We start from the raw sequence: 23,613 nt of genomic DNA, 5'->3' as shown, positions 1-23,613 counted from the left end.
TCCAGTGTTGCCAATGAAGAACAATGGAAAAAGGATTTTCTTTTATTTACAGGAAATGGCACCATTTCCCAAACCCTTCTGAGGATTCACTACCTCATCAGATTCGCACAACTCTCAAGTGAGTGGCAGGGCTGGGAGGATGTTCCTGTTGTAGCTGAATAAAAGTGTCCCAGAGAGGGCCTGTGGCCGACACCAAAACACCCATCAAGTCAGTGTCAACTCAAAGACCCTGAACTCCAGACTCCTCCTAGTCCAGTCTTTTCTCCACTTATTCCAAAGTCTGAGTAAGGTACCCTTTCAGTAATACTGTTGATCAAACTTTGGCAGACTATATTGAAAGTTAATTTCTCATGGCTTATAGTTCTGCTCCAGGGAGTGACTAACAGATTGTGGTACTAATTAATCAAATTTTCTGTGAGTATGGGTAGGCAGTCTTTAGGTTGCAAGCTGTATACATCTAACCCTAACTAGCTTAAAAAATAAAATAAAAATCAAACAACTTTTGGGGGTTATAGGTTCCTGTAACAGGAAGGACCCTAGTGGATATCATCAGGACTATTGCTGTCTGGCTCCGATTCTTTTAGTCTTCTGCCACACTGTCCACTGGCCAAGAAGGGGAAGGTGGCTGTCTATTTCCAAGCCTCCAACCTCCCAGTTCAGTGCTTCCAGTAGAAAGAGCTTATCCGAAATGGTATTTGTTTTCCTTTGGATCTGCTATTTATTACTAAATCCCTAGGCAGGTAGGGAGAAAAAAATCTTATAGTTACTAAAATCTAGAGAGGTTTGAAAGTTAGAATTCCCAAAAGGCGTAGTAACAATATGGAACAAAATTAAAACCATGGCATCAGCTCTCTTGTGCTGTTTTGGTGTAAGGATATGTTTTATACTGTTTGGATTTATGCTTTATCTACTATTTGAAATATCCAAAAAGGATCAGCTATACTAAATTTGTAACTGGCATTTATGTTTAAGCCAGTTTAATCAAATTTGCCATTGTTTAAATATTCAAGAGGTTTTCAATGTTTTACTGAATAAGAGTTTAATAAATTGAGCACTAAAGTTTATACAGTAGTGCACGTTCCTCTCAAGCCCAGAGGTCCTTCAGACATTAAGCAATCTAACAGAACACACAAAAATAAAACAGATCACCAGATTTTTCAAATGATTATATAAACAATTTTTGTAATTCAATTTTAAGAAGTAAATTAGAAGTTCTCTGAACTTCATTTATTCTTTCATCTTTATATGACTATATGATGAAAGGCCCATTTAAAAGTTTTCCAACCACCAATTTAAGAAAGCAGATTGACATACAGAAATATCTGGTGAAATTCAGCCAGTGCAATGACCATTTCAATGGAACAGTCAAGTAAAAATCATAAGTTAAAGCTGTCACCCCACTTAACTAAATATTTGTGGCCTCTCCAGCAGCAATTTGAGAATAACCTCAAGGTTACTTTCAAAATAGAAAAAGATGTGTAATTACAGCAATGGGGCTGGTGTCAGACAGGGCTGATTTGGTACACCCCAGTTTCTACACTTAATAGCTGGCATGTAATACACAACCAAACAGTTATATTAATCTCTGCCCTGCTTTCCTCAGTAGGTAACTATATTCAAAGGACAATGTGTTAAAGTGCAAAGGATTATTATTAGTAAGGATTTCTGAAAGTAAAAGTTCTTACAGAATGCAAGAAAGTGCCTCAAAACCCAGTTTTTGAGAGAAGTTGGCTACAAACTAGATAGATGTATTAGGATGATAATCACCTTAATACAACAAAAGTCAAAAACAGTAGCCCTCAGAATTAAGCTCTTTATTCTTCTTCCTTGTTTCAAAGAGTCACAGCAGTTCTTAAACAGTAGAGAGAGCATTCCTGGCATGTGGTAACACAGAGCAAGGCACACTGGAAAACACTGAGCCCCAGCATCTCCCTGGAGGAGTGGCAGTTAGAGAAAATCCAATTAGGGACAAAGGGGAAATGCCAGTGAAATACGAACCCCAAGTCAAGGCTTGGCTTTAGACTTGGGCTGGGATGCTGTGACATCCAGGTAGGAACATGCTCAAGCCAGAGAGCAGCTCATTCCAAGGAAGGGCTGTGACTGGCCTGGGTGTAGCCCCAACAGAGATTCATTTAGGGTACGTGTTCAGCAGGCTGAGCACATCAGCCACAGAGGGACACAACATGCTCCTCCTGTGGGGAAATGTGCCCTGGCCTCTCAATTGGCTCCAGAAGTCCAAGAGTCTTTGACTCCTTTGTTCATTCAGCACAACTTTACTGCTGCCTATTCTGTGCCAGGCCCTGTGCTGGGTGCAGAGGACAAAGCGAGGAATCAGACACAGTCCTTACCATCAGGGAATTCAGAATATGCTAGCAATATATCACAAAAATAAGTCATGATTCAAGGTAAAAAGGATGCAGAAAGGAAGCAGACAAACTTGGTCCTCAAGGCATTCACAGCCTGGAGGAGGCCTATGGGCAGCCTGTGCCAAGGACCAAAGAGAGGCCCATGCCGTGTGCTCCGGCAGCGCAGGAAGGATGACATGATAGCTGCTGGATGATACAGTGGGGAAAACTCACAGCTTCTTAGAGAAGACTGAACAGCCTCAGTTGGCCAACATGGAAGGAATGGATCCTACTGCCTTGGGCGGGGGGCTGTGCAGCTGTGGGCCAACTTCCATGCGTCCCTCGGGCTACCCAACAGGGAGGGGGTAAGGCTGTTTATCTGTGGATGTGGCTGCATGACAACCTGTGGATATATGAGGGGAGACTGGTGACCAGGAGAAACAGGTCCAAATAACAAGGGCCCAAGGTAAAGGTTAGGGCTTCCCTTGTAGCTGAGACAGTCAACAATCTGCTTGCAAGGCAGGAGACCTGGGTTAGATCCCTGGGTTGGAAAGATCCCCTGGAGAAGGGAATGGCAACCCATTCCAGTATTCCTGCCTGGAGAATTCCACAGACAGAGGAGCCTTGTAGGTTATAGTCTCTGGGGTCACAAAGAGTCGAATGTGACTGAGCACTAACACACACACACAGAAGGTAAAGGTTAGGAGCCTAGACTGAATAAAGCAGGAGGCAGGGAGCGTGAGCAGGACCGGCAGGCTGAGCAAGTGGGAGGCTAGTCTGGGTGTACACCAGCAGACAGAGGGGCCTACTGCGCCTTCCTGCAGTTCCGGTGGTGGGTCATCTGTGCTCGATGGGTCAATCCCGAGGAGCCAAGGATGGGGGAGAGCCTCTCAGGCCAAAGATCACAGCCTAGCCAGTCCTCTCTTCATGGCACCTAGTCTGCTTTTCTCTTTTCTTCACAGCTGCCTTCACCTGCTCTATCTTTCCCATTCTCCCAACCCAACTGTGGCTGAAATCGGTTCAGTTAGGAGACAGTATCATGGTATAGGTCCCAGGGCCCTCAAGACCTTGGGTAACTGACACTACAGCTGTTTTGGATGGTCACCTGGCACAGAGACAAGCTTCAAGTTACAGGGTTGGGTTAAAACTTGTCTGCAGCTCCACCTGTGCAGGCTTCTTTCCCTCCCACACATGTTGTGGAACAGCTCTGGCCTGTTGTCATTTCTTCTTCACAGCAGCCACCACCTACACCATCTCTCCAGCCTGGGCTTCCTGTGTGTACCCCTTTTTCCCCCTCCCTAAAGGTGTCAGTACTCCTCCCTGCTGTGCTTTTCCTTCACAACTGCCATCACCCCTCTGTTCTGTTCTCTAATCCTCATTGTGGATTACCCCTGTGCCCAACCCTCTTTTCCTGATATTACTGAAATATGCTCAGACCCCCTTCACCTATTGAAGAATTTCATTGCTAGTCACCGAGGAGATGCAAACCTGAAGCCAAGGGGAAGGAGAAAGGGGAGGGCACTTTAAAGATGGATGAGACTTCCCAAGAGGACTAGGCATCTGGGGTCCACCCTGGCATGTGGCTGAGCTCCGTTCCTTGACTCCCTTCTTGGATGGTCCCAAAGAACCTTGTATTCTCATTTTCTCCATCCTTTAACTCTGGTTTTAGAACCTAGCCATCTTCTCTACTCCTGTCAATTTGGGGTATGGTGCTCAGGAAAGCTTTGCTGAACAAGGAGTTTCTACAGTCAGGAGGGGCTGCCCTTTCAATCCTCCCCTCCCCAGTTCCTCCCTGTACCACCGACGCTGCCCACTCTGAAATTGCAGCCCCTGCCACTTGCCAAAGCGACCGAGGTCTTCTCTGACAGCAGCTTCATATAGAGAAGAAGAGAGGAGTATTCATTATTTCAACCAACAACTGAAGGTCCTACATGCCAGGCTAAATGTAAACACCCTTTAGTAGGCAATGAGGAGCCACAAGCAATTTTCAAGCAGGGATTGGCAATTAGAAAGTACCTCACATTATGCACAGGTACTCAATTATGGAAACATTTAGATAAATGTATAAATGAGTGAGTGAATGATCATAACTGTGTATTAACTTCAGCAAATGTATGAGAGGTTAAGGGGATTTTTAAAAGCCCCTCTAAGCCCTGGGCTTAACCCATATGCTAAAGTAGGTGAAGTTAATCTCTACTTTCATCCTATAGGACTCTTTGTCATCTGACTGGTACAACTGCATCCCCCAACTTTCTAGGCTGTGTTCCACGACAACGACTTACTCTCCAGGGTCATTACTCAGCACCAAATATATTTACCTGCTGCCTGTTTAAGGCATTATCCTCCAAAAATAGGGACAAAAAAGGTATCTCTCACAATAAGAGTATCTGTCACAGTAAAAGGCTTATGGAGGAAATGATCTAAAATAAGAGCAACCATCTGCTATCATCTGAGAACCAGCAATGTCAAAGTTTATCCCAAATCTATTAGATAAAGAAGCATCTCTACACTTCACTAATAGTAGAGATGGTCCAAATTTCAGTAGGTCCGAACAAATATGCTTGATTCAGAGGTTTTTGAGTCCAGAGACCTTCTGAATGGTGATGACTGTCTCCGTTAAAGAAGGCTGAGTGAAGACAACATTCTGAGAAAAACAAACAGCAGCTTGGACAAGTTCTGGGGCAGATGACTCCAGGCACAATTAAGATACAATTAAAATAATACCATCAGCAGCTACTATCACTCCCACTTAGAGCCCAACATCTATAAACTATCCCCCAGCTACATTTATTTTCTTCAATTTTATCCCTCTTCTAGCCCCCTAAACTGTGAACTCCTTGAGAGCAGCAATAGCAGAAAGTTTTGTCCGATGCTTTGAAGTCCTAACCCATGTTCATTTCTCATCAATAACTATCCTAATAAATGAACTTCAAGTTCATCTCTCATAGGAGTCATGCCAGCAGAAACATTAAGTACCATTATTGAAGATCACTGACATTGAGCATTTCATTTTCTCCTTCAGAGGTAATGCTTTCTGGACAAGGAAGGAAAGGTGGAGCAGAGCTGTAAAGCTGGAGAAGGTAAGTGACCTATAATTCTGCTGCTTGGCCCGATTCCTCTAGAACAGTGAGTCTGTAGAGCTTCGTGCATGATCAGAAGGATGTAAGTGCTTTTGTTATTAAAAACAAAACAGGCCACCTACATCTTCCTTTGTGCTATGACACCTGCTTGTAACCTTATACTTGGATGAGTGGCAAGTCATTTGAAAAGCTGAGCCTGCCTTTGAGATAAGAGTCCTACATACAGCCAGGACTTGCTGATCAGGGAGCATGCAGGCACACTGCCTTTCCTAGGGATGGGAAGAAGAGAAATCAGAGACCCGACCCTCTCCTTTTACAGATGGAGACCTGAGGCCCAGAGAGTACAGGTGACATGTCCAAGGTCCCAAAGCAAGGCAGTGGAAGAGCCAAGATGACATCATAGTCTCTCAGCTCACCGTTCAGTGCTCTTTTGAATGCAGTAGCTACGGCAAGATGTTCATTTTGTTCTCTGGAGAATGAGAAGTAAAAACAGGTAGGGAGCAGAATATTAGGTGTTTTGTTTCTCTGCAGACTTCAGTAACCTCTGTTATCCTGGCCTCCACTGTCCTGGCTGTGATTGCCTTCTACGGTAGCCTTCTATGCAAAGTTGGGTCCTAAGCGAATTACTTTTTACTTGGCTCAGAGTTCATACCAGGGGTGGAGCAGTCCCCTTGCACGTGGCTCAGGATCTCTCGGTCTGTAAACAGGCGGAAGGCAATCTGCTCACACTCCTGCTTGGTCCCACATTCAAACAAACACCCAAACAAGCCCTCATTCTCCAGAGCAGCCAAATCAGAGTACCCACAGGGCCCGCAGTGCAAGATCCAGGGGCGGGACCAGCAGGCAGCCTCCAAGGGGCTCTGGTTGAGGTAGATGCCTAGGTCGACCCTCCGTTTCTTATTGGTTGGGTGTGAGTACAAGAGCCATGATTCTGACAGGGTTCCAGCTTCCGGCTCTGGTCTCACTGAGCTGCACAGCAGAGGACTCTGCTGAATGGCAGGTGCATCTTCGCCAGCAAGATTCTGGCATCCACCTGGGATCTCCAGGGGACAGAAACTCACCACACTGCCTTGACAGCCATGAGGGGGCTCACAGAGCTGATGGCTCAGGACTGGTTTCTGAAAGCATTCACCATGGTCAATGCTGAGGGCCTCTGCCCGGTGCCTGTTTGGTGTCCGGGCACTGCAATACAGCACAGGGTGGCCGGCCTTCCCGATCACCTCTGCCACTTCACATTCCACTGTCACCATGGGCTTGATAAGCCTGCCATGGTGCCATGTGGCTCCTAGGTCATCGCTATAGATCATCAGGGAATGAGGCCTAGCTCTATATGGCAGCCGAAAGCAAAAGAACCAGAACGGGATGTAGTAGGCATATGCAGGGATGATGAGCCTCCCCGACTGCAGCTGGATGCCATGACCTGGCCCCACAGCAAAAGTGGCCCAGTGTGTCACCTCTGGGCCAATGACCTCCTCAGTCAGGTCCCTCACATCACTCCATGAATAGCCAGCATCCTGGCTGCATATGAAGCAGAGGCGTGCAGCGTTCCTGCCTGACATAATCTGTTGACGCTCGGTGACATGGCCTTGCACACAGATGAAGAACAGGTACACGTAGCCACTCTTCCGCTCCCACACAGGACAGGGGTTCATGGTCCGGTGTCCAGGTAACGTGGCTTTCATCAGGGACTTCAGGGGTTCCCACTAGATGAGGGGAAGGGAGAAAGCAGGAGTGAAAGACTCATAGGGAGACATGAGGCTCATTAAAAGCATGAGTACTTCTCAGTTCAGTTCAAAAGCATTAGTACTTCTCAGTTCAGTTCAAAAGCATTAGTACTTCTCAGTTCAGTTCAAAAGCATTAGTACTTCTCAGTTCAGTTCAAAAGCATTAGTACTTCTCAGTTTAGTTCAAAAGCATTAGTACTTCTCAGTTCAGTTCAGTTCAGTCACTCAGTCGTATCCAACTCTTTGCAATCCCACGGACTGTAGCATGCCAGGCTTCCCTGTCCATTACCAACTCACAGACCTTGCTCAAACTCGTCTATCGAGTCAGTGATGCCATCCAACCATCTCATCCTCTGTTGCCCCCTCCTCTTATCTTCCATCTTTTCCAGCATCAGGGTCTTTTCCAGTGAGTCAGATCTTCATATCAGGTGGCCAAAGTATTGAGTTTCAGCTTCAACATCAGTCCTTCCAATGAATATTCAGGACTGATTTCCTTTAGAATTGACTAGTTTGATCTCCTCGCAGTCCAACAGACTCTCAAGAGTCTTCTCCAACACTACAGTTCAAAAGCATCAATTCTTCACTGCTCAGCCTTCTTTATGGTCCAGCTCTCACATCCATACAGTAACTACTAGAAAAACCATACGTCAGCAAAGCAATGTCTCTGCTTTTTAATAGGCTGTCTTGGTTTGTCATAGCTTTTCTTCTAAGCTCCTCTATGCACGGAGCAAACACCTCTTAATTTCAATGCTTCAGTCACCATCTGATTCCAAGAAAATAAAGTCTGTCACTGTTTCCATTGTTTTCCATCTATTTGCCATGAAGTGATGGGAGGACCAGATGCCATGATCTTAGTTTTTTGAATGCTGAGCTTGAAGCCAGCTTTTTCACTCTCCTCTCTCATTTTCATCAAGAGGCTCTTTAGTTCCTCTTCACTTTCTGCCATAAGGGTGGTATCATCTGCGTATCTGAAACTGATATTTCTCCCGGCAATCCTGATTCCAACTTGTGCTTCATCCAGCCTGGCACTTTGCATGATGTACTCTGCATATAAGTTAAATAAGCAGGGTGACAATATACAGCCGTGACGTACTCCTTTCTCAATCTGAAACCAGTCTGTCCTTCCATGTCTGGTTCTAACTGTTGCTTCCTGACCCATAGGAGGCAGGTAAGGTGGTCTGTATTCCCATCTCTTGAAGAATTTTCCACAGCTTGTTCTGATGTACACAAAGGCTTTGGCGTAATCAATAAAGCAGAAGTGGATGTTTTTCTGGCATTCTCTTGATTTTTTGATGATCCAACGGATGTTGGCAATTTGATCTCTGGTTCCTCTGCCTTTTCTAGATCCAGCTTGAACATCTGGAAGTTCATGGTTCACATACTATTGATGCCTGGCTTGGAGAATTTTGAGCAGTACTTTGCTAGTGTGTGAGATGAGTGCAATTTGCGGTAGTTTGAACATTCCTTAGCATTGCCTTTCTTTCGGATTGGAATGAAAACTGACCATTTCCAGTCCTGTGGCCACTGCTGAGTTTTCCAAATTTGCTGGCATATTGAGTGCAGCACTCTCACAGCATCCTCTTTTAGGATTTGAAATACCTTAGCTGGAATTCCATCACCTCCACCAGCTTTGTAGTGATGCTTCGTAAGGCCCACTTGACTTCACATTCCAAGTTGTCTGGCTCTAGATGAGTTATCACACCATTGTGGTTATCTGGGTCATGAAGATCTTTTTTGTACAGTTCTTCTGTGTATTCTTGCCACCTCTTCTTAACATCTTCTGCTTCTGTTAGGTCCATACCATTTCTGTCCTTTACTGTGCCCATCTTTGCATGAAATGTTCCCTTGGTATCTCGAATTTTCTTGAAGAGATCTGTAGTCTTTCCCATTCTATTGTTTTCCTCTATTTCTCTGCACTGATCGCTGAGGAAGGCTTTCTTATCTTTCCTTGCTATTCTTTGGACCTCTGCATTCAGATGGGTATATCTTTCCTCTTCTCCTTTGCCTTTCGCTTCTCCTTTCTCAGCTATTTGTAAGGCCTCCTCAGACAACCATTTGCCTTTTTGCATTTCTTTTTCTTGGGGATGGTGGTGATCACTGCCTCCTGTACAATGTCACAAACTCCATCCATAGTTCTTCAGGCACTTTATCAGATCTAATCCCTTGAATCTATTTGTCACTTCCACTGTATAATCATAAGGGATTTGATTTAGGTCATACCTGAATGATGTAGTGACTTTCCCTACTTTCCTTAAGTCTAAATTTGGCAATAAGGAGTTCATGATCTATGCCACAGTCAGTCCTGTTCTTGTTTTTGCTGACTGTATAGAGTTTCTCCATCTTTGGCTGCAAAGAATATAATCAATCTGATTTCAGTATTGACCATCTGGTGATGTCCATGTGTAGAGTCATCTCTTATGTTGTTGGCAGAGGGTGTTTGTTATGACCAGTGTGTTCTCTTGGCAAAACTCTGTTAGTCTTTGCCCTGCTTCATCTTGTACTCCAAGGCCAAACTTGCCTGTTACTCCAGATATCTCTTGATTGTATCTTTACTTTTGCATTCCAGTCCCCTATGATGGAAAGGACATCTTTTTTGGGTGTTAGTTCTAGAAAGTCTTGTAGGTCTTCATAGAACCATTCAACTTCAGCTTCTTTGGCATTAGTGGTGAGGGCACAGACTTGGATTATTGTGATACTGAATGGTTTGCCTTGGAAACAAACAAAGATCATTCTGTCATTTTTGAGACTGCACCCAAGTAATGCATTTTGGACTCTTTTGTGACTCTGAGGGCTACTCCATTTCCTCGAAGGGATTCTTGCCCACACTGGTAGATATAATGGTCATCTGAATTTGCCCATTCCAGTCCATTTTAGTTCACTGATTCCTAAAATGTCGACATTCATTCTTGCTACCTCCTGTTTGACCACTTCCAATTTACCTTGATTCATGGACCTAACATTCCAGGTTCCTATGCAATACTGTTCTTTACAGCATCAGACTTTATTTCCATCACCAGTCACGTCCACAACTGGGCATTGCTTTTGCTTTGGCTCAGCCTCTTCATTCTTTCTGGAGTTATTTCTCTACTCTTCTCCAATAGCATATTGGGCAGCTACTGACCTGGGGAGTTTGTCTTTCAGTGTCATATCTTTTTGCCTTTTCATATTGTTCATAGGGTTCTCAAGGCAAGAATACTGAAGTGGTTTGCCATTTCCTTCTCCAGTGGACCACGTTTTGTCAGAACTCTCCACCATGACCCATCCATCTTGGGTAGCCCTACATGGCATGGCTCATAGTTTCATTGAGTTAGACAAGGCTGTGGTCCATGTGATCAGTTTGATTAGTTTTCTGTGACTGTGGTTTTCATTCTGTCTGCCCTCTGATGGATAAGGATTGTCTGTTTAGTCAAAGCTATGGTTTTTCCAATAGTCATATATGGATGTCACAGTTGGACCATAAAGAAGGCTGAGCACTGAGGAATTGATGCTTTTGAACTGTGGTGCTGGATAAAACACTTGAGAGTCCCTTGGGTAGCAAGGAGATCAAACCAGTCAATCCTAAAGCAAATCAATCCTAAATATTCATTGGAAGGACTGATGCTGAAGCTCCAATACTTTGCCCACCTGACGCGAACAGCCAACTCACTGGAAAAGACCCTGATGCTGAGAAAGACTGAAGGCTGGAGGAGAAGGGGGTGACAGAGGATGAGATGAATGGATGGCATCATCAACTCAATGGACATGAGTTTGAGCAAACTCTAGGAGATAGTGAAGGACAGGGAAGCCTGGCATGCAGCAGTCCATGGGTCACAAAGAGTTGTACATGACTGAGTGACTGAACAACAACAACCACATAACTCAGCAATTCAACTTCTAGGTCTGTACAAAAACTAATAGAAAAAACAGTCTTGAAAAGACATTTACATGCACCTCCTTATTCCATAGCAGCATTATTCACAATAACCAAAAGGTGGGAGCAACTCAAGTGTCCACTAGCCGATGAGTGGACAAAAGGGATGAATGGCTAAACAAACTGGATAAATGAAATAATAAATTAACATACAATAGATTATTATTCAGCCTTTAAAAAGAAATCCTGACATATTCTACAACATGGATGAACCTTGAGGATATTATCCTGTGAAATAAGCCAATCACAGAAAGACAAAATATTGCTTGATTCCACTTACATGAAACGTCTAAAGTAAACAAACTCACAAAGTACAGTATTAATCTCTAGGGGATTGGGGAGGGGGAAATTAGTTGTTGTTCAGTGAGTATACAGTTACAATTATGCACTAATGAATAAATTCTAGAGACAAATAATGTAATACAGTTAACAACACCGCAATGTATACTTAAAATGGTTATGACAGAGGGATTTCCCTGGTGGTCCAGTGGCCAAGACTCCTAGCTCCCAAAGCAGGGGTCCTGGGTTTGATCCCTGGTCAGGGAACTAGATCCCATGTACCACAACTAGTAGTTCGCATGTTGCAGCTAAAGATGCCAGCTGCCACAACTAAGACCCTGTATGGCCAAATGAAAAATGATTATGATGGAAAGTATTACATTAGGTGCATATTACCATAATTTAAAATGTTTTTAAAAGAACAAAAAAATCCGAAAAGTTTTTGAAGGGTTTAGCTGACCATCTATTTAACATTTAAGCAGCTATCAAAAAATAAATGCTACTTTTTTTACTGTAGGCTGCATTAAAAGGATACCAGATGGGATAGCCACTTCACTGCTGAGCTGGTCAATCTATCCTTGGGGTCATAAGTTCAGTTATGAGTACCATACTTTGCAAAAATACACTGATCTTCCACACCAGGTCCCAAGGACTGTAATCAGTTTTCAAAGGACAAAAAATCAAATCAAGACTGTGGCCTAAGGAGCTGCTAAAAGATAGAAGACCTGGAGGGTGTGGATACTGCTTTCAGATACACCAAAGAGCACTTCTCCACAAAAGGGACTTTATAATGTACAGATGGACTTCCCCATAAGGCATAACAACAACAGGCAATTACAGACAAGTACAGAGGATCTCATTTCAAAAAATAAGTTAACAGTTGCCACATGATTAAGTTTCTAATTTGAGGAGTTGTGTAAGTAGATCCTTAATAGAAGATGACTAATGTTGAGTTCCTACTATGGAACTGCTATTATTAATTATATTTCACAGACAATGAAACAGAAGAGTCAAGTATTCACGATCACAGTCAATAAATGATAGGTCTTGCCTGACTCCAAAGCCATGCTCTTAACCACTAAGCTATTAGTAGCAACCAATGGAATACAGAAGATTTCTATATTGGGAAAGAAGCTGGGCTGATAATTCTTCCCATTTTAAGATTCTACAATTAAGTAAATGAGAGAATGAATGTGAATAAAATAAAGTGAAGAGAGAATGAGTTACAGTGGACACGTTTGTGACTGGATGTGACTACTGGATAGTGAGGTTATGTAACAGGTATGGTCTGATAAAAAAACTTAACTGCCCAACTGTCTGTGGCAAAAAGCAGAGCAACAGAAACCACAGGTACTGCCTGTCCTGGAGGAAACAAAAGAGCTAGAACTTCAAGTTGGGCTGAAAGGCACCAGTGATATAAGCAGAGGTTCAACCCTGGGAGGCCATAAGAAAGACACATGATAAGGTATAAGAGCAGGGGATGGAAAGTCCCTAAAGTAAAAAACTTCCCCAAGGGGAAATGTGAGTAAGGCATTAAAAGCAGCCAGGGCTTGCTTGTAAGGTCCACCTTCAGCAGAACAGCATTTGCACTATAACAGCAAAGCAAAGCATCCCTAACGACATGAAGTTTTAAAGGTGAGACTTCTGAGAGCAGAAAAAGCAGTGCAGGTTAAGCAGATTAAAATAACTCATAAAAAATGTATGTATGTATGATTATGTGTGTATTTTTCAAATTCACTGTCTCACTTGATCCTCACTTCAGCCATCTCTGAGAGATAAAAGTCAACAATAACAAAATTGGGTTCTAAACTAACCCTGTAGTTCACAGCCCCAAGGGCAGTAACTATTCTCTCCCCCATTAAAAACACAGTAAAAATGTGCTACCTACGGACAAGGGCACTAACCCCAGTTCTCCATTTATTAAGTATGTGCCTAAGGCAAGTCACTTTCCTTCTTATAAAATGGGGATAATAATATGTACCTCACATAAAGCACAGAGAAGGCAATGGCACCCCACTCCAGTACTCTTGCCTGGAAAATCCCACGGATGGAGGAGCCTGGCGGGCTACAGTCCATGGGGTCGCTAAGAGTCAGACACGACTGAGCAACTTCACTTTCACTTTTCACTTTCATGCATTGGAGAAGGAAATGGCAACCCACTCCAGTGTTCTTGCCTGGAGAATCCCAGGGACGGAGGAGCCTGGTGGGCTGCTGTCTATGGGGTCGCACAGTCAGACACGACTGAAGCGACTTAGCAGCAGCAGCAGCAGCAGCACATAAAGCATGGAGGAAGACAAGCAAAGGGAAGAGGGGGGAGAATACAGATGTTGTTTTCCTCCCCCGTGTCTTTCGCTAGCTGTGGTCCTGAACAAGCTACCTACCTGTTGGAGCACCAGGATGCCTCATCAGCAAAACTGGACTAACAATGCTTACTGCTTTCAGTGACTTATGAGAATAAAAGAGAATGTGAATGAAAAGCACACCACATGTTGGTTGAACTGAATACACAAATCATGGAGGCCTCTATTCAGAGACTGGGTTTGAAGCTTGTTTTTACTGCTTTTTTATAGCTGTTTGACCCTGAGCAAATAGCAATCACTCTGAGCCTCAGTATCCTCATCTATAAAATGTGACTGACAACAGTTCCTATGTCACAGAGTGGCTGTGAATTTCAATGTGCCTCTGGCAAACAGTAAGTATTCAATAAGGGAAAGCATTGCTTTTACTGCTTTTTTTCCCCCCTCCTCAGCTCAGACACAAGGCTTTTCCTGCACTGATGAAAAGGGCACAGACTGTGACATGCTGTGAGCAATGCAGAAAATGAGACCCAGGCTCAGATCTGGGATAAGGAGTCACCTGTACTGATTGCCCAGTCCTTAATCCTCGCCTCAGCACCAGGTGGAGAGCATCCTCATCCTTGCTCGAGGAGCGCTTCTCTGCAAAGGCCAGGAAGGTGTGGGCAGGGGGCACGTAGATCAGGGCTGGGATCCGGTAGGTGACCCCTCTCTTGTCCTCCTGCTGGAACAGAGGGCTGCTGAAGGAGCATGATGTCACTTCTTCCATGACCTCTGCAAGGATAGGAGGGAGCTCAGTGTGTGTCCACATCCAAAGGCTCGCTGGGACACAAGTTCTGCTCTATCATTTCACTTCTGGAGGTCACTGGGAGGCAAAGATGTACCCAAACATTTATTTTTTATATACAAAAGTAACATCATGATCTCAATAGCACAAAGCAAGCAATATGCATTCTCATATAACAAGTCTATATTCCAGGCTCTGTGGGAATCCTGTGTAGCCTGTGTCAAGTGTCTCTCCAGAGAGATTCTGTATGTGCTTCTGCCAAGCATTCAGAGGTATTACCAGCCCGGATGGTTCCTAATAGTCAATTTCCTGGCTTGGAGTTTTTAGGCAATTCAGGAAATATAAATATAAACCCAAATCCATACGAGAGAATGCCTCTGGTTCAGAATTCTCCGGGCAAACTTTTCCCTTCTCTTGGAGCCTAGAATAAGAAGCAATCTTCTTTGTCATCTCTGTCAGTAGTAAGATTTCTTTTTCCTACTCCACTCAATCAGAGGATATAGATTTTCAAGGTATCTGGCTTCATGCAGGGATCTCAGTTCCAACCAGAGTCTAACACAGGTGGGCCTATGGTTTCATTCACTGCAATAGCAGGTATATTAAAGCCCAAGCTTTGAGGTAAGCGAGACCAGCAAACATCTAGGGCAGCTGAGGTCACGTAAAGGGGCTAACTTCTCCAGTTTTCAGTTTACTCTTGGTTTTTAGGCCCCTGGGGATTTCTCTTACTTTCTTGGAAATTCAACTATAAAAGGCTTTGTTATACTTATCCATCATTTACTTTACAGGTTAGCTGGCTTGCTATAATGCTTAAAATGGAAATCTCTAGGTACATTTCTCAGGTATTCAACTTCTCAGAGGCCCACAAAGGGAAGCCAGACAGATAGAATCAAGCTTAGAATGATTTTTCCTCTCACCATTTGTTGTCCAAGCCTTGTCTTCCAAATCATTTGTAAAAATAATCAGGCTGTAAGAATGAGACCCACAAGGCCTTCTTCGTTTATTTAATAAATATTTCTGAGTGCCCACTGGAATTAAAGCCATCAGGTAGGTGCTGAGGAGACAGAAAGGGATCAGAGGTCCCTGCCCACATCCAGGTGAGGGGACAGACATATATACATTGACAATTACAATATCATGTAGTAATTTCTACTTTAAGAGGTCAACATGAGAGCGTGCAGGAAAACAGAAAAAAAGCAACTGTCCAGATCAAGGCAGCAGTGGAGTTTTGAAAAGCTAATAAGTTAAGTGATCCCCTGTTTCATATCCTTATGCTCTGGGCCTGAGGCATTCAGATACCTTACTTCCTCACCTTCTTCAGCTCTATTCAGACATCGTCCAATCAGTGAGGCCTTCCCTGACAACTCTCTTGTCCCTCTCTATCCCCCTTCCCTGCTCTGTTCTCCATGCCACCTACCATCACCCATATGTTATACTTATTTAATATGCCCTACAGAATAGAAGTTCCATAAAGGGCATGTACATGTCTGTTTTATTCACTGCTATACCTCTAAACCTAAAACCCTGCCTGGTAATTCACAGGCTTAACAAATGTTCGTTGAATGTTTGAATGAATGGGTGAGTTGGATCTTAAAGGCTGAACAGTGGGTTAACCAACTGAAGGGTAAAAAGGAGAAGAGGAGAGGGAATGGATATGAAAAGCCTAAAGATCGCAGAAGCACACTATGAGCTGTGGGGATTCAGAGTAATCCAGTATGACTACAGTGAAGTGCAAAAGCTGTGAACGAAGATGGCACTGAAGGGGTCGGGCGAGGGCAAATCCTGGGAGGCTTCGATACCTTATTAAGCTGTTTATCCCATGGGTAGGGAGCCACTCAACAGGTTTTGGCAGATGAATGCCAAGATCAAGTACATATTTCAGACCACTCTTTCAGGTAGCCTTCTGGACAATGAACTGAAGGGGAAAGTTGCACTGCTTTGGGCTACAGGTTCCTAGTGTCAGTCAAGACAAGTTTGTCTTTCACAGCATATAAGTGATTTATTTAGCATGTGAATTCACTCAGCATGTGAATAATTCATTTCACTGGTTTCTAACCTCAAGTGAGAAAGAATCACAGCTCACTATCCAAAAGGATGGGGAGGTGGCCTCCTAAGTCCAGAAGAAAAACTTCCCCTCACTCCAATTCTGGGTTCTCAACTGTCTTCCTCACACCATACTTGAGCACACCTCTCTCTTAATTCAGGCTCTCCTGCCAGAGAGTCAGGCTGTGTAATGGTTTAGAAAACAAGGTTTGGGCCAAGCCAGGACTACATGAACTTGGGCATGTAATTTAACTGCTGGACCCTAGTTTATAAAATTCAGTAGAATGGCTGAAAGAATTGAGGTAAAAAGTGTAAATGGCTGTTACAGGGCCCATGACACAGTAATGAGCTCAATATATGACAGCTGTTATTTTTGGACTGTCAATCACTACATATTCTAGTGTTACTCCTCAAAACCTGTGGAGGAGGAGGATGAAGACAACCACCACAATTACAACTACCCTTCTTTAAAGTATTTAAACCCCTCTGCCCCTCTGGGAGAGGTCGTATTTTAAATTCTTGTAAGGATATGAGTTAATATCAACACTATTAATCATCAGCCTGAGATAATATCAACACTATTAATCATCAGCCAACACAAGACTATTGGTCAACATCAAAACAGAATGTGTCTGGGTGACAAGAATAAAGCACAGAACAAGCATAGGAATGGGCAGGGAGGACCAGGAAAAAACGAAAGGGACAGGGAGTGGATAGGGACAGGGAGTGGATAGAACTCGTAAGGAGAAGCACAAGTTCTTACTATGTGACCTTGCACTAGTCACTTAACCCAGGTCTTGGATTCCTTGCTTATAAAATGTGGATGAAATAATACTTACCTAAGATGACTGAAGAACCACTCAAAAGTGCTTCATAAACTTTAAGGCACTATGTAAGTAAAAGTATAAATTCAGAAGTCTTCACAATTTATGGTTTTGCTATCACTGTAACAATTAGAGTCCCTATCACTGCTTACTAACTATGCTGATCATGTTGATGGCAATGGTCACACACGTGGTGGCTGTGGCATCAATACCCAAACTATTTCACACAAACCATGTGCCAGGAGCTAGGGACAGAGAAAAATCAGATACAGTTCTTTTGCTTTTCAACTGTGCTTTGAACTGTGTGTTGGAGAAGACTCTTGAGAGTCCCTTGGACTGCAAGGAGATCTAACCAGTCAATCCTAAAGGAAATCAGTCCTGAATATTCATTGGAAAGACTAATGCTGAAGCGGAAATTCCAATACTTTGGCCACCTGATGCGAAGAACTGACTCATTGGAAAAGACCCTGATGCTGGAAAAGATTGAAAGCGGGAGGAGAAGGGGACGACACAGGATGAGATGGTTGGATGGCGCCACCGACTTGATGGACATGAGTTTGACCAAACTCCGGGGGTTGGTGATGGACAGGAAAGCCTTGCCTGCAGTCCATGGGGTCGCAAAGAGTGGGACACGACTGAACGACTGAACTGACTGGAGTTGTTCATTTCAGCAGAAAACTCAACATTATTAACTACTGCTCCACATAATCACCTTTCAATCAAGATTTCCCTGCTCTCTTATTGAGAAGTATAGTGTAACATGGACTTTAAGACTGACTCGGCTTTGACACTTACTAGCAAATCCAGTTTACCACTGAGCCTCAGTTTCTTCCTGCAAGGGAGATAATGCCACCTATTTCTCAAGCCTGAAGAATAACATAATTCCACAGACTCCAATTAATCTAGTGCAGCAAGCAGCCTCCAGTGAGCCCCAAGGGAGACTTCCCCATTTTATTCACGCCTAACAACTAATACTTAAGGAGCACTCATCATATGTTAGGTCTTTGAAGATCCTATGGTCCAAACTCCTCTCATGGTACACAATAGGATTCTCAGATCCACAGAGGGGAATAAACTCCTCTAAGGCCACTCAATGAGTCAGTAACAAAACCTGGACCAAGGCCCAGGACTCATATAAGTTTTAGTTCTGGGCTCTATGAAGCCTGTAGACCCTCTCCAGTAAGAGTTTTCCCAGTCTCAGTTCCCTTCCATCGCAAAACAAGTTAGGCTTCAGTCGAAGGAAAACAAAAACAGAGCTAGCCAAGAATACCTTCTGGCTGTGTCTGAGAGATTAGCCCACTGGGGTGTCTCTGACCCAATAGAATGGATTTCCTAAATCCAAAGAGTGCTGCCGAACCTGTCAGCACAGTCACTTCGCCTCACGTTTTGGGAGGCCCTTTTCACTTTCATGCATTGGAGGAGGAAATGGCAACCCACTCCAGTGTTCTTGCCTGGAGAATTCCAGGGACGGCGGGGCCTGGTGGGCTGCCGTCTATGGGGTCGCACAGAGTCGGACACGACTGAAGCGACTTAGCAGCAGCAGCCAGTCTTCCAGCCACACTCACCTGCAGGGAACCCCGGCTCCTCCATCTCTCTCGGGCTGATCTGGGCGCTGGGTCAAGCACTCACGTCTCCGACACTGAAGCCCTGGAGAATGATCAAGCCCGGGAGACGAGGGCAGGAGAGAAACTGCGGACGCGGACACAAACCACGAAAAGTGAAGAAACACGGCGACAGAGACATCGAGAGGCTGGCGGCGGGGCTGACAGATTGGGGAAGCCGAGAACAACCGGTAGGAAAGGAAGTCCAGGAAGCTCAGAAGACGCAACCCGCCGGCGGTTGGGACCCGCAGTTGGCTGCGGCCTGGAGTCAGCCCCGCCCCCTCGGGGGGGGGGGGCGGTGCAGCCGAGGCCCCGCCCCCTCCTTCCCCCGCCCAGTCCCTTAGCGGTCCAATCTGGTTCATTCCTCCTCTTTCAGGCCCCCAGTTCCGGCCCAGCGGTGGCTTGGAACTTGCCCCTCCCTCTCTTAGCACCCGACCCCACCCGCTCCAACTCAGGCCCAAGTTCAGTCTCCAACTGCCACACAGCTCCCTGGCTGCGACCCTCACCCTTCCACTCCGCCCACCTCCGTCTTCAGTCCGTTTTCCCCACGCCCTCCCCTATTGGTTGCCGGTCTGTTGATAGGCATCACCCTAAAACTTCCCTAGACAACTTGAGAGTCGAGCTAGAAAGTTCCGGATCTCAAAGGGGACGCCACTAAAACGTCCAGCGGTCCAGATCATTGGGCAACCGACCCTTAGGAAAATAAAAATTTATATGTGTTATATACATGTGTGTGTGTGTGTGTGCGTGCGTGTACATATATTTTCAGTAACTGATAGTAGATTACAACCGCTGAACAAGTTAAAAGCCCACGTGTCCTTGTAGATGTGCACAATTGAATAAATAGGGAAGAAAGGATAGCTCTTCCTTTAGTAAGAGTCTAATTAATGTAGACCATGCACAAACTGTTTGAACGCAGTATGGTTTATGCTGAATACCTGCTTACTTTCTGAGAGTCTGGAATTTTCAAACATGCCAGGCAGAGTGCCCAGGTAATCTGACCCCAATAAAAACTGTGGGTTCCAAGTTTCTAATGGGTAGGTTCTCTAGACAGAGACTAGGCTCGCATGCTGCTTTTGTGATGCTGGGTAAAGTGTGCTTAGTGTGATCCTTCATGAGAGGGAGTGGGCATAAGAAAGCCTATGCAAGGATTTTTTCAGACTCAGCCTGCAGTCTTATGATCCTGTGTGTGTCCTTACTACATTGCTGAAATCAGTGTTAGCCCTGAGTACACCTCTATGCCTGGTCCTCTGAGTACTTCTGATGCTGAGCAGGCCCCTATATGGCTTCTAGGCATGAAAGTCTTTTTGACCCCCATTTCCTATAAATAAGACTCCAGCCTCCATGGCCTGAGTTCCAAACAGCAGAACTATTATTAATTAAAGGTGGAACAGCCAGGAAACCACCTGAAGCAAGAATAAAGGGACCAAAGAAACTCATCAAGATTAGGAGATTGGACCGCTTAAGACCCTGATAAAGAAAGCTGAGCACAGAAGAATTGGTGCTTTTGAACTGTGGTGTTGGAGAAGACTCTTGAGAGTCCCTTGGACTGCAAGGAGATCCAACCAGTCCGTCCTAAAGAAATCAGTCCTGGGTGTTCATTGGAAGGACTGATGTTGAAGCTGAAACTCCAATACTTTGGCCACCTGATGCGAAGAGCTGCCTCATTGGAAAACACCCTGATGCTGTGAAAAGATTGAGGGCAGGAGGAGAAGGGGACGACAGAGGATGAGATGGTTGGATGGCATCACTGACTCAATGGAAATGGGTTTGGGTGGACTCCAGTTGGTGATGAACAGGGAGGCCTGGCGTGCTGTGGTTCATGGGGTCGCAGAGTCGGACACGACTGAGCTGAAATGAACTGAAGACCCTGAAAGTGAAAAAGTGCAGTCCCTGGTTTGTTTTTTTGCCCTCCCCGCCCACTGCACATCACTGTGGATTTCTGCCAGTTTCTCGGCACTTTCGACCATTCTGCACCCAGGGCTCCCTGTCCCCATGGGGTGAAGTAGGATGGTGACTTAGATGTTTATATTCAACAGAGCTATAAAAAGGTAATCCTTCTCCTCCTCAAAGATCCCCCAGCATACACAAAGTCTTTCCTTAAACCAGGAGAGGGAGTGAGAGGGAATGGATCATGAATTTATTTTTGCTTCAGTGGTTATCTGCCTGGACTCAACAAACTCCTAATACTGAATATTTTGGGTCCACTTGCTGCTGCTGCTGCTGCTAGTCACTTCAGTCGTGTCTGACTCTGTGTAACCCCATAGACAGCAGCCCACCAGGCTCTCCCATCCCTGGGATTCTCCAGGCAAGAACACTGGAGTGGGTTTCCATTTCCTTCTCCAATGCATGAAAGTGAAAAGTGAAAGTAAAGTCTCTCAGTCGTGTCCGACCCTCAGCAACCCCATGGACCGCAGCCTTCCAGGCTCCTCCATCCACGGGATTCTCCAGGCAGGAGTACCGGAGTGGGGTGCCATTGCCTTCTCCATTGGGTCCACTTAAAAAGCTTTATATCCTTATTTCTGACACCACTTATTTCAGCTTTGGGGAAACCATTACTCATCAGTCAGCCATACTGCCTTCAACTGGGGCCACAGACTTGCTTGCCTCATTGTCAAAACATCCTTTCATTCTCCTGCTCTGAGAATTGAGCTACAACCAGTCAGACAGTGTGTTTCAATCTCACCTCTTGTTGCTTAGCCTCAAAACATTCATTAACATGTAGGACAACTAGAGGCCCTTACTCCCCTCCTCACATGGCAGCAGTTGCTACCAGGCCCCCAGTTATCCTCTCATATCACCTGGCCCTTGACCTTCCTCTTCTGGAAAGACTTGTCTGTCAGGATCCCATCCTTGTTACCAAACTATCAAGAGTAGCCCATAAAGGGTTTCAAATTTTATCCTCCTTGCAAACAAGTTAACCTACTTTTTTCATGAAGACTGGCAGATGACATGAGACTTCTGGATCAAAGAACTTTATTACTTATGATGCAGCAAACAGCAATGGACAGGTTTGTGCTAGTTCCCCATTCCCCTTCCCCAACAAAACTGACACAGGTAGGCCTAGATGGGTGCCCACATGCGCAGTAGGTTGTGTCATAAGAAAAGAACCCTGAGCTTGGGGGGAGTCCACACTTTTAGTGAACAGTAAGCAAACCGGCTCCAGGAAAGAGATATTACTTCCTCTCCCTAGGCTGCTCACTACCAAGAGAATACTGAGATTTGGCCCAGAAGAAGTGGCCAGGGTCTTTGCATTTACACGAAGAACTTGCAGGGATGGGCTCACGGCTTGTGGCAGATTGCCTCTCCCAACACTCATTCCCCAGTGGGTCACCTTTGACAGCATTATACACAAAATCCAGGGCACTAAGAGCCTGGATACTGAATACTATTCGATATTAATCAACTGTTTCCCAGAGCAGTTTGTCAGTCACAGGGACATCTCCCTCAAAGAGCCAAAGCTCCCTTACAGCAGCCAAGATCCACTGCAAAAAATTTGGAGAGTTTTACTGTTGTCTCCGAATGGATCTAAGGGTGGCATGATAAGCAGCAGGAGGGAGCTGGCTGCAAGACAATCCAACACCTGCCATCCCTCCTCACCCAAGCAAACCAAGGTTTCTAACAATTCACCTGGTTTTTGTTCACAGAAATAGGGAATTTCCCTCCTTTCACTCTTGTGTAGATGTGTGTCTCTGTAACTGCTGTCTGAAAAGAAGAGAAATCTGCTGCCCACTGGGGAAGAATGTTAGTGTTCGTGGTTACAATGGGGCAAATCTGAAGCTGATTGCCAGATTAGTCAGAAATCCTCCTGCTCAGAGAAAAGTGAGCACCAACACACACCTTCTGAGCAACTGTCTTTAAACCTACTTCCCAGTACTAGGAGCCTACAACCACCTCCCCAATCTTCATTAGCAGGCAATAGTATATTCAAAACATTCTGAGAAGCGGGTCACAGAGAACACCAGACTGTCATAAAAGTTCTATGGTATATAACAAAAGGCTAATTCTTCAAGTATCTGTGGATAGCAGAGGAGTCACCTGAGCAAATGTGCTTTCAGGCTGGATTGTTAAGTATAACATTAGAGGCTGTCTGTGGGGACAGGGCACATTTTATAAAAAAATATTGTGATATTATTAACAGAGCTTCCCTGGTAGCTCAGCTGGCAAAGCCACCTGCAATGCAGGAGACCCAGGTTCAATTCCTGGGTCAGGAAGATCTGCTGGAAACGGGATAGGCTACCCACTCCAGTATTCCTGGGCTTCCCTGGTGGCTTAGCTGGTAAAAAATTCACCTGCAATGTGGGAGACCTGGGTTTGTTCCCTGGGTTGGGAAGATTCCCTGGAAAAGGGAACTGCTACCCACTCCAGTATTCTGGCCTGGAAAATTCCATGGACTGTATAGTCTATGGGGTAGCGAAGAGTCGGACAAGACTGAGTGACTTTCACTTTTCATTATTAGTAGAAGCTTCCCCAGATATTATAACTTTCATCAGGGAAATAAGGTTTGGGTCAAGGGTAGCCAGGGGTGGTGATAAGAGAGTTGGTGTTAGAAAGCTCTAAATTGAGTAGGAACTTGGACCCAGAGAAAAATACAACTGTGGGTAGTCCAAGGAACTTTCACATTTTTTCATTTCCTAAGGCTGTTCTGAAGCAAAAAGACTGTTCCTAATAATATATGAAACACCAATTGTCAAATACATGTTAGCAGGTCAAATTTGCAAATAATGAA

The 23,613-nt window shown here is 44.8% G+C and overlaps 1 protein-coding gene across 4 annotated transcripts; it reads right to left on the bottom strand.

Annotated features, from left to right (window-relative positions):
- Nucleotides 1-1,799: 1,799 nt before the first annotated feature.
- Nucleotides 1,800-19,600, bottom strand: NEU3 (neuraminidase 3). Of its 4 annotated transcripts, XM_086340847.1 has the most exons (4): nt 18,849-19,600; nt 15,334-15,470; nt 14,195-14,406; nt 1,800-7,128 (listed from the first exon to the last, which is right to left on the bottom strand). In XM_086340847.1, exons 1-4 carry the CDS (start codon nt 19,244-19,246, stop codon nt 6,049-6,051), a joined length of 1,827 nt encoding a protein of 608 aa, XP_086196973.1. In that variant the 5' UTR covers nt 19,247-19,600; the 3' UTR covers nt 1,800-6,048. The 4 variants fall into 4 exon arrangements, with proteins under 4 accessions (XP_086196973.1, XP_086196975.1, XP_086196974.1 ...); XM_086340849.1 differs by lacking the exon at nt 15,334-15,470 and having other exon boundaries at nt 18,849-19,442; XM_086340848.1 differs by lacking the exon at nt 15,334-15,470 and having other exon boundaries at nt 14,195-14,497; nt 18,849-19,140.
- Between the last annotated feature and the right edge of the window lie 4,013 nt (nt 19,601-23,613).

This window comes from Bos grunniens, chromosome 15 (assembly GCF_055505025.1).
Source record: "Bos grunniens cultivar Pamir isolate PY7600 chromosome 15, Bosgru_T2T1.0, whole genome shotgun sequence".
In the NCBI taxonomy this organism is placed as follows: Eukaryota; Metazoa; Chordata; class Mammalia; order Artiodactyla; family Bovidae; genus Bos; species Bos grunniens.
Note: the sequence above shows the minus strand (reverse complement) of the source record. Positions and strands in the feature narration are given on the sequence as shown.